The sequence below is a fragment of the Phalacrocorax aristotelis genome, chromosome 11, assembly GCF_949628215.1.
Source record: "Phalacrocorax aristotelis chromosome 11, bGulAri2.1, whole genome shotgun sequence".
Lineage (NCBI taxonomy): Eukaryota > Metazoa > Chordata > Aves > Suliformes > Phalacrocoracidae > Phalacrocorax > Phalacrocorax aristotelis.
The window spans coordinates 23,295,488-23,306,061 of NC_134286.1; the positions used below are offsets into that span (position 1 = coordinate 23,295,488).

General features: G+C 49.5%; 1 protein-coding gene across 1 annotated transcript in view; it reads left to right on the top strand.

The window, feature by feature from the left end:
• The window catches only part of LOC142063033 (exocyst complex component 1-like), a 30,018-nt gene extending 19,913 nt beyond the window's left edge, over positions 1 to 10,105 (top strand). Inside the window, exons 10-17 of the mRNA XM_075106313.1 lie at positions 2,514 to 2,632; positions 2,862 to 2,972; positions 3,337 to 3,407; positions 4,000 to 4,240; positions 5,082 to 5,265; positions 6,516 to 6,715; positions 8,878 to 9,072; positions 9,188 to 10,105. Coding sequence (XP_074962414.1) covers positions 2,514 to 2,632; positions 2,862 to 2,972; positions 3,337 to 3,407; positions 4,000 to 4,240; positions 5,082 to 5,265; positions 6,516 to 6,715; positions 8,878 to 9,072; positions 9,188 to 9,343 — 1,277 coding nt within the window. The 3' untranslated portion in view covers positions 9,344 to 10,105. The remainder of the gene's footprint in view (positions 1 to 2,513; positions 2,633 to 2,861; positions 2,973 to 3,336; positions 3,408 to 3,999; positions 4,241 to 5,081; positions 5,266 to 6,515; positions 6,716 to 8,877; positions 9,073 to 9,187) is intronic.
• Positions 10,106 to 10,574: the final 469 nt, after the last annotated feature.

Consider the following 10,574-nt stretch of genomic DNA (forward strand, 5'->3'; position numbering starts at 1 on the left):
CAATGAACCTGCTGGCAGCAAGCAAGCCTGGGGAATTAGCAGCGGGGAAGCAAACTCCGATCTGTGGTTTATAAGATAATGTGATCAAGCACCATTTCCTGAAGCAGAGTGATTGCTTTTATTTAAACAGAAGGAAATAACAAAGATTGTGTATAGGGTTAAGAGGCCCTGGTTCCTATTTGCAAAGTGATTGATGGGCTCTGAGCAAGGGACTTCAATTCTGCTGCGCGATAGAAAATAAAAACACACGAGTTTGTTTCCTCCCAGAGCACAGCTGGGTCTGCTCAGAAAAGCCATTAAAATGGGGGACATTGCAGGGCCAGAGATGGCTATTAAAGGGGCTCTTTATGAAAATGGGCTTGTTAAATTAAAAAAAAGAACTAGACAGCGTAGGGCATGTGTGGCAGCCGGTTTGCCTGATGCCCTGTCGGTAAATATTAAACCAGTGATTTCCTTTCAGTACTTTGCCTATCTTTAACGACTATGCAAGTCCCATAAAATGGGAGTAATTAAAATCCCAGGAGAAAATCCAGTGTCTGTGAAACCCACTGCAGCAACAACAGGACACACTGATGGTTGCAAGCCTCTTACTGCACTGTTATAAATCACCCAAAGGCATCTGCCTGTTGCTGGCGTTGCTCCTGCAGCCAGGACGAGATGAGACGAGCTTTGCCTGTGCTGGCACCGTGCTTTGCTCCCTGGGGTGAGAAGAGCTCTGGGACAGGTCGGTAGCCCCAGGCTTGGCTGGGGACGCTCAGCCCACCGTTAATGTGAGCAGCACACTGAAACCAAGTGTACCCACGGAGCTTCTACCAGCTGCAGAGAGGCACCTTCCCCGGGGCTTGCGGTGCTACCAACGGAGGGTCACCTGCCTGCCCCTGGAGACGCCGGCAGAAGGCAGGAGGGAGAGCATCACCTCCCGCCGGAGGTGAAGATGGCCTCTTCTTGGCTCAGTAGCAGCCTGGAAATGCAGGCAAATGTCCTTCTGCTGAAGGAGCTCGGCAGCAACGGACACGGAAAGCAAGCGCGGCCTCTCCCAGCTCCCGAGGGCTTTTGGAGCCTCCTGCTGAAATGTTTTCTGCAGAATCAGTTGGTCTCCAGCTGTTTTGCAGGGAAGGTTTGGCTTTGATGAAGTTCTGCGGGTACCTCACCCAAGGTCTTGCCTGACATTTCACCTGCTCAGCGACTCCTTGGGGTGAGCCGCTGCGTGGATGAAAGCCCAGGCTGCAAGGACGCTTGCCTGATAACATCTTTCATCCACACTTTAAAAAATCCCAGCCTTGCTCTAGCTCTCTGTGCCTCTTTCTTTCTACTGATTACTGTGGCGGTGAATTTTTAGGGTTGATTCCCTGCCTTCATAAAGGATTATTTATGTCGATCGCTTCTGAAGATACCACCTGATGATTTATTGCCTTGTTTCAGTATCACGGGAGAATTTAGAAGGCAAACCCCAAGCTGTTTTTAATTAACTGTAAGCCAATAATTAAGTCTTTTCTCCTCATTTCACCATTCCCTTTTCCACACTAAAATTTACAGACTTGTAAAACTCTTTCCTGTTTGCTGTGGGGGGGGACTTTTTTTTTTCCTGGTTTTGCCACTTCCCAGCAAGTGAAATTATCATCACCCGTTGCATCAGGGTGGGAAAAAGATTATGAAGCAGCTGATTAATTTCCTCCACGGTTTTGGCAAGGCTGAGGTCGCAAGGAGGGCTGTCTGTCATCTCTCATCCCTGCTCAGTGTGTAGGGCATCTGACAAATCTTTTTCAAAGGTAAAAGCCCTGCAGGGAGTGGCTTGAATGAGGGTATTTCAGATGTTATGAGAAATGGAGAGCGGGCCTGACTCACCCAGGACCTCTAGGGTTAGCAGAATGATACCAATTTTTGGACTTAATTAGAAAATCATAGGGATGTTTCCCCACTGATTTCTTTCAGTGAGTACAATAGTGTTCTTTTAATGCACATTTCAAAGAAATTTTTCAACTTTTCCACTTAAGCCAGGCCCCCAGTGAAAACAGCGTGGAAAAAACTGGTAATGTTTGAAAAGTATATTAATTTCCAGGTGAATTATTATCATTTTTAAATACTAGTTTCTGAAAAAAGCCAACCCTCCCCCCCCCGCCTGGATATTATTTTATGGCAATTTACCATCCAAACTAAGCAACAAACATTTTTTCTGAAACTCTTGCAGGCATTTCTGCTGATTTATGCTCCTATCGCCTAGGATTTTTCACTCCCCAGTCCTCAAGAGTTAGTATTAGGCACTATATAGCAAAGGCGTAAGCATCACAGACAGTGAAATTAAAAAAGAGTAAAGAAAAAGAGAGAGAAACAGATGAGAAGGCAAATAAAAAATGAGAGCAAAACCTGCGCCCCCCTATATCTGAATCCAACAGGAAAAGGCGTGCAGATAAGATCAGACATAAAGAGACATTTCCATCTGTTAAAATGATCAGAAGAGCTGGAGAGGCCAAGCGGGATGGAGATGTCTCACCACCTCCCAACCTACCACGCAGGTCTTCAGGAAGGCGTAGAGAAGCCGGTGGCGATGGGGAGCAGGCAGCAGGCTCGATGGAGCGTCCCTGGGAGCAGAGACGGCCAGGAGGACACGCTGGACAAAGGCACGACCATCAAGGTAAGGAGCTGAGATTTGCTAAAGGGTTCACGGGTCCCACAGGGGCTGTGCCAGTGCTGCAACCCATGCACAGCCCTTTCTCCAGTGCTGGGTGCCTGGAGCAGAAGCAGAGATGTTCCGTACCACTGGCCTGCCTTAAATGTCACTTTGGGTGGACAGGGACATCTATGCCGGTGTCCTCAGTGTGTGCTAGAAGGGTTTTCTAACATGCCCGATGGTTTCTAAGCAGGTGTTGGAGCAGGTGCTGAGAGAGCTACAACCCCTTTGCACGGCGGAGCAGCTGTTCATTGAGAAATTCTTCCAGCTAAGCCAGGACGCTGCAGACCCGCAGGTGCTGGAGGTAAGTGTGGGGACTATGTCCCCTCCAGTCCCATCAGCCAGTCCTCCCTCCGGCTTGGTACAAGCCTCAGCAGCTCAGCAGGCAGAGTGGGGTGGCTGCTTACCTCTGTCAGATACCTGAGCTCTCCCGGGATCTTGTCCTCTAGCAACTGTCAGCGGCATCAGCAGCGGGGAAGCTTAAGACCTCCTGATGACAGAGGAGAATTGAATTGAACATAATTGGTAGCTCCAGCAAAATCACAGGATCTCTGAGCACTAAACACAGGACTCCAAAATGAGGCAGCAGAAATGAAAGCCAGATCTCAAGTTTTCCTCTCTGAGGGAGGACAGACAAATCACGATTTCCACCCCATTCTTTCTTTCAGGCATCTGCCACTAAGGGAGGAGAGAGCATGGCATCTCCAGAGGACCCTCCTTGCACCAAGCCTCGGAGCCAGTACGTGGGTGATGAGATACAGCGGGCTGCTTTGACAGGGACATGGTCTGGAGTGTCCTGCAGGAGCTGCCTAGGAACTGATGGAGGGATTTTATTTTTTCCACTCTCAACCATCCTGATGTCAACTAAATGGTCTCAGGTTTGCACCCTGGATAGCAAAAACTCGGAGGCGTCGTAGCTGGGCATGCAGAGAGGCTGAGCAGAGCCTACTGGTTCTGCCTCTCCTCAGCACAGCAGCTCTGCTTCAGGGTAGGTCAGAAAGCAAGGTCTATGTTTCATGGAAGATCCTATGTTTTGATCACCTTTATTTCCTTATTAGCAATGTCATAAAGTGAAAATAGACTATGGAACAGAAATCTTATAAAAAATGCCAGCATAAAACCACTGAAGTTTTTCATTTGGATGGAAAAACAGGATATTTTAATGTCATTCCACAGAGATGGTGAGGAGTTGAAGGATGACCCGAGCGTAAACAGGCTCCACTGCAATACAGAAGGCTTTGATTCTTTCTTTAGCTTTGTCCTTGCCTCTGCGGTGGCCACAGGGCCAGTGCCCCTCCCCATGTAACTGCTTACCTTTTTTTTTTTTTAAGACTGGAGGAACCTACGACCCGGCTGCTGAGTGAGATCTTCAGTTGCCTGGAACCGGAGCTGAGAGGATTTCTGGATGTCTGCAATAAGGTCCACCCATTCGGCTGCTTGCAGGTCCTGGTTACCTTGAACGACTCCATCTTTGAGATGTGGGGCTCTTCCTCAGCTCTCCCCTCGTCCTTCCTCAACACTGTCCTGGGCAACATGCTGCTCCTGGCCAAGAGCAGCTTCAACAAATGCATTGTGAGTGTCAGGAGGAGTAAGCTCAAGTAGACCCGAGTGATGTTTGACCTCCTCCAGAATCTTCTCTACTTCTAACATGATCTTCATTGAAGGCAGTACTGGTTTATATCAGGTCTGGCTCTTTGGTTTTGGGAAGACTAGGCCCTCATTGCATCAATGACTGTGTCTATGTTGGGGAGATGGGACACAAGAAACCTGTGTCATCTGTGCCTCCTCTTACCAGGACGGTCAAACCAGAGGGGTTTCCCCCATATAGAGTACTGGGAGGCTGTAGGTGTGACAGCAGCGTGTCAGGTGGCTGAAGCCAAGCTTTGCTGTTGGCACAGCAGGACATGCTCCAAGACCAAGCTGCAGGGAGGGTGGGGGTGGGGGGTGGGGGTTGAGAACCCATCAGAATTGGCCAAGGAACCTGGCTAAAGGCCACTGAGGTCAAGGGAAGCCACATGTTGACATCAACTGTCTTTGCGCCAAGACCTGGAGCAGCAAGTCTGCTTGTAAACCAGCCTGAGAAGTGCCAGAAATGGCAGCGGTGAATACCCCTGCCCTAGGAGCTGTGGGTGCCTGTGTGGGGAGACGGCAGCACTGTGTCTGAGCAAAGAACCATATAGCCTGGAGGACCAGGTGTGTCAAGTCCGGAGCAACAGCTAGCGCAGCTTCACGTCCAGCCTCAGACAAGGAAGCTCACATATCTTCTCATAGAAGATATCGTAAATGGAGAAAGTGGTACACACAACCGATTACTTTCCTTGTTTTCTGGCCAATGCTTTCATGCACCATAAAATGAGGCTGGGCCCACGTCAGATCTGATCTGAGCGCGCCGTGTCTTGTGTGTTGTTGCCAGGGGACCTTGTGCAAAGAGATTGAGGAGGCAAAGATGCTCAGCAAGATGAAAGGTGGGATCCTGCTCTCCGTGAGCCGCTTCGAGGAGTTTGTGAACTTCTCAGAGGAGGTGTTCAGGACAGCTCGGCGGAGAGGGGAGCTGGACAAAGCACATCTCAGGCTGGCTGGCAGCGTCTTCAGCAGCAGTGAGTAGAAAGGCTGGCGGCTGGATGCACCAGCCAGGCAAATGTATACCCGCAGCTTCAGGATTTACTAGCAATCAGCTGAACCACCAGAGCAGGGTACGTGAAAGCTACCTGCCTCCCGGGCACTGCCTGGGGCTGAAACTGCCTTTGCTGAGCAAGAACCTGGGGGCATCAGACAAATTCAGAGGGTGTAGCATGCCAGGTGCATGGGGTCTGCCACCCCGGGATGGTCCCAGCTGCAACAGGGCTGAGGCACACGTGTTTAGCTTTGAATCTAATGTCAACCTCTCTTTTCCCACTATGGAGGGAGCAGGTCCTCACTACACATCAGACTCTTCTTCTTACAAGCGCAGAGGTCTTGGGAGCACTGGCAGCCAAAGAACAACTATTCCCAAAACACCAAGGCGGTGGTGGGGAGAGAGGGGTTGGGAGAGCGAGACGGGTAGCTTTCCAAAGGTCCCTGTGTTGTCCCAGCTGGTGCTTACAACTGTTTATCAGTGGAGGGACCCTGCTTTCCAGCTTGAAGAGGGCCTGAGGGGCTGCAGAAGAAACAGCTCCAAGCCTCCAATCCACAGATCATGAGATGGTGTAGAGAGGCAGCTCCTACCTGCAGATGGGCCTGGGATGACCCACTGAATAGCAGCCCATAAATCCATGAATGCAGCCCCTTCCAGGCTCCAACAATGTTTACAGTGAAGCAGGTGAGATAGGGAATCAAGCTAATGAACAGGGATCAGTATTTGTGTTACGGATAGTTACTCCCTCTGGTACTGGAAGAAGTCAGACGATTCAGATGAGGCAGCTTAATGACATGTTAAGCCTTAATGACATGTTAAGCTTTCTCACCCCCATGGGTGAGAAGGGCACGCTCTGTTCTGCATGCACAATGAGCTACTCAAGCTCTCGCCCTCTCCAGACCAGCTGGCAAGTGGCTGGCAGCTTGACGAGCCATGCCTCTGAGCATGTGCCAGGCTGAGGTGCTCTGGCACCCAGGTCAGCAACATGTTGGGACAGGGCTGGACTTGGATGTCTCTGCACCCTTTTGGGTAAATGGGTATTAAATGTCATGACCCCAAAACTCTGCAAGGCAAGGTGGTGGAAGAGCTGAAAGACCTGTGATGATGGTCACCACAGCTCTTGGTTAAACTGTCCGCTGGTGACCAAAGCCTGACAATGCCTGCATCTCATGTCCCTCCTGACCCAGCCTGCAGGGTCTTCTCTCCATACCTGATTTGTTCCTTTCTTTTAAGTCAATAGTCTCTCCTCGGCAAACCTGAAGGTGAACACAGATATGGTCATGATGGAAAATTTCCACCACATCCACTGCTTCCTGTGCCAAAAGAAGATCCACTGCCTGGAGGACAAGAAGAGAGAAGCCAAGCAGAGGTATAGTGAGCACATGGAGAAATATGTCATCAAGTACCTGGGCCAGCCACTGGAGAAGCTCAATGTGAGTACAGGATAAACCAACCCTTGCCCGGGTCTCAAAGGGCAACTGCACTTCCCAAAATTATGCATTAACTGGTGTTCAGATCACCCCTCCCCAAATCCAGCCTGGGATTATATCGGTGTGTTGTCACATCCCCAGTGTTCCCACGCCTTCTCGGACCGCTTGGGCTGGGTTTCATCGCGCAGCACCGTCCCAGCAAGAACAGGGCTCAGTAGCATCAGATGCTGGTAGCAGCTCTGCAACCCAGCCTCCGTGCGGCAGCGTGAGGACCTGTGCAGACGCCCCGCTCCGCGTTGCGTGCCTGCATCTGGCAGATGCTGGCTTCTTTTTGCATAGCTGCCTGGACTAATAAGTCTAACACAGCTTCACGCTTCCCAGGCGGCTGCTTCGCTAACTGAGCTAAGAGCATCTGGCTTTGCTAACTCAAACAGGCATCCCCCTTCCTCCCAGAGATGACGGCTCATCCCGAGACCCCTCCTCGCTCTGCTCCTTCTCTCTTCTCACTGGCCTAAAATGTCTCACAGACTCAGATCAGCTTGATTTATTTATAGGGCCTGTTACTTTCAATTTGTTTCCAGTCTTTGCTGTCAAACATCTTGTAGGTTTGACTGGAAGATCAGCTCGGTGTCTCATACTACCTGCAGCCTTGCTCTGTTAACGGCTTCAAATCCTTCCTCTGTGAGGGGAAAGTGTAATTTCATTGCTCACAACAAAGCAAAGCAAGTAACATATGAGGGTGCTTGGACTCCATTCTGCTCAGGGATTGCTGGAGTCCTGACACGGCCTTCTCTAGCAGACCATGTAGCTCTTCAGGTCTGAGCATAATTCACTAACATTAAGAGAAGTTTCAAAGGGGTCTAAATAACATAGGAGCCCATTTCTGTTTCTGAAAACAGCTTATACATCTTGTTTCTGAAAACAGCTTATACATCTAGGAACCTCTTTCCCTCTAAAAATCCTTAGGATTTAGGGCATTCTCCATAGCAAAATTGCACTGGAAATACCCAAGACAGCAAAGAGATCATTGGGCTGTATGAACAGGAGGGTGGACAGTAGGTTGAAGGAAGTGATTATTCCCTTTTTTCAGCTTTTGTTACACCAGCTGTGGAATACCACGTCCAGCTGTGGAAGAGGTAGAGATGTATGTCACCTATGGCAAGAGATGTTGCTAAACTGGAGCCAGGCCAGTGAAGGGCCACCAACATGGTGAGGAGAGGCTGAAAGAGCTGAACTCGGTCAGCCTGGAGAAGAAACTATTTCAGGGGTATCTAGTAGCCACCTTCCCTAGAAGATTACTGAGGTGCACAGCAGGATGATGGTAGACAACAGTCAGAAAAGGTAAAAATGGAAGGTTCCAGCTGGATAGAGGGGAAAAAAGTTACTATAAGGGTAATAAAGCATTGAAGCAGTCTGTCCAGAGAGGTTCCACAGTCTCTATCCTTGAAGGTTTTCAAGACCTACCTTAAGAAATGCCCCAGGTACCGTCATTTGCATTCAGTGTTGAACCTGCTTTGAGCAGGAGGTTGAACTAGAGACCTCCTGAGGTCCCTTCCAGCCCGACAGACTCTGTGTCTGAAAACCTCATGCAGAAAAAAAAAAAGAATATTTGTCAGCACTGTGCTTTTTGCAGAGCTACACCGCTCCTGGTACTTTTCTGAAAGCTAGCCGAAGTCTGTACCCCTTGGGGTTTGCATAGCCCTGGGCTCTCACGCAACAGCCATGCTTTGGGTGGGACACGTGCGCCTTTTGAAATGCCTCCCTACAGAACAGCCTTTCCTGCTGTCATACAATATCCTGGAAGAACTGAGAAAGCTTGAGGTTTTTCTTTACACTTCTGCAGATGCTGGGATCCCCCAACCCCACCTCTGGCTCCAAACCCTCTCCAGCGAGCAGAGCTGTATGAAGCACCGAGGAACAAGAGCGATTTTTTTCCAGCCCCATGGTACTGCCACCCTTAGAGATGCTGCTCGCTGAGCAGGGAGGGAAGAGAACTGATGAAATTCCCTATGCTCTGCTTTCCAGGAGGATATACAATGTCCAATACTTCATTTCCACTCAATTAGACATGGGAAGGGATCTGGGAAAAGCAGTCAGGTTTCAGCCCTGTCACAGGAGTCCGCCTTAGGGCGGCTCATCAGTGAAATGTCTCCTTGCCTTTCCAGCACTTCTTTGAAGGCGTGAAAGCCCGTGTGGCTCAAGGGGTGAAGGAAGAAGAGGTCAGCTTTCAGCTGGCCTACAGCAAGCAAGAGCTGAGGAAGGTCATTGAAAAATACCCCGGCAAGGAAGTAAAAAGAGCCCTTGAGACCCTCTACAGGAAAATCCACAAGTATCTCTCCCCAGAGGAGAATCTTTTGCCGGTAATTGGAGCGTGATCTGTCTGTAATGCTACGATGCTTTGGAAGGCTCAGGACTGCAAAGCATGTAGAGTTGTGAGGGGCTGATGAAGGGAGTTGACGGTCTGTTTTTCCCCAGGTGGTATGGCACGCCATGGAGCAGGAGTTCATACGCCAGTACCAAGAGTTTGAGGATCTGATCCAACGCTGTTATGCAGGATCAGGAATTGCCATGGACTTCACCATGGAGGACTTGCTGAGCTACTTCAACTCCATCACTCTGTCCAACACGTAAAGACAACCCTCTCCGGATGTCTGCTGGGAGCAGCTCAGGAACCCTTGACGGCAGCTGCACCTTTAAGGAGCTAAACTCAAAACCCTTCCCAAGCTCAAGTCCCGAACTCAATGCCAAAGAGCCTCTGACTTGTCGGTCTGAGGCTAGATCTCCCTTGGGGAAGGGGAGCTCTCTGACCCAAACCACACCTTCCCTCCTCCAAGAAACAATTATGCAGCTAGTAAAAAAACCCTCCCAAGCTTCAAATTTCTGCCAAAGTGGGTGCCGGTGCTGGACCGTTCCAGCAGATCGCTTCCCAGGGCAGCTGAACAGTGAAAGGCAACTTCTCTGCAGGAACTCTCTCCTTTTTATCTACTCTCAGATTTCACAGTGAACCTGTAGTAAAACAAGAGGGTTACAATGCACTTGAGGTACCCAGATGTGTTTAGTGTTATTATATCCAGGTACCAGAACATGTACCATCACTCTACCAGCCCTTCAGCTGAGACAGATGAAAGTTCAGAGTTATTAATATAACAAGGTTTATTGCTTTTAGCTAAGAAATTATTCACTTGCATGTAAACAGGAGAGGAGTAAATGCTGCAGCTCGAGAGATCCAAACAGGTCGCTCAGGGAGTTGCCTGTTCTTACCCCATTTTCTTCTGAAGCATCCCATAGCGACATCACAACCCGCTAATATATTTTTGTTGTTGAAAATATGGTCTCTGTATCTTGCGATGATAATCATGGGGCTAACACACTGCCCATTATAACCTTCTCTCTAAAAAACTGAAGATGTGAGCTCTTTGGTTTAGTACAAAGTAACAGTCGGGTCCATAGTGATGACATGGGGTCAAGGACCAAGATATCACTCAGTAAGCTGAAGTTCAGACCAGCAGGGTCATTGGCCAGGTAAAGGCACATCTGGGACTAAGCTGGAGACCAGCACCCTTACACAAAAACCCATGCATAGAGCGAAGGCCCTGAGAAGAGTTTAACTATGCTCCAGGGCCTGTGTGTGTGTGTGGAAGCCCCCAGGTGAGACCAGTCAGGGCTATTAAGGCCAATTAGTGCCCTCAAAGCCCTGGCAGGCGTCAGTGTCAACAGTCCTGTTACTAGCACCTGTGGGAACAACTCTGGGAGTTTTAGTAAAGATATTAGGATTTTTCCAAAAGAAAATGAGGTCTGGGAGGTCCACCTGCTGCTTGTCCCTCTGTCTGCCAGCCCCACCGTGTAGCTACTGAACCTCTTG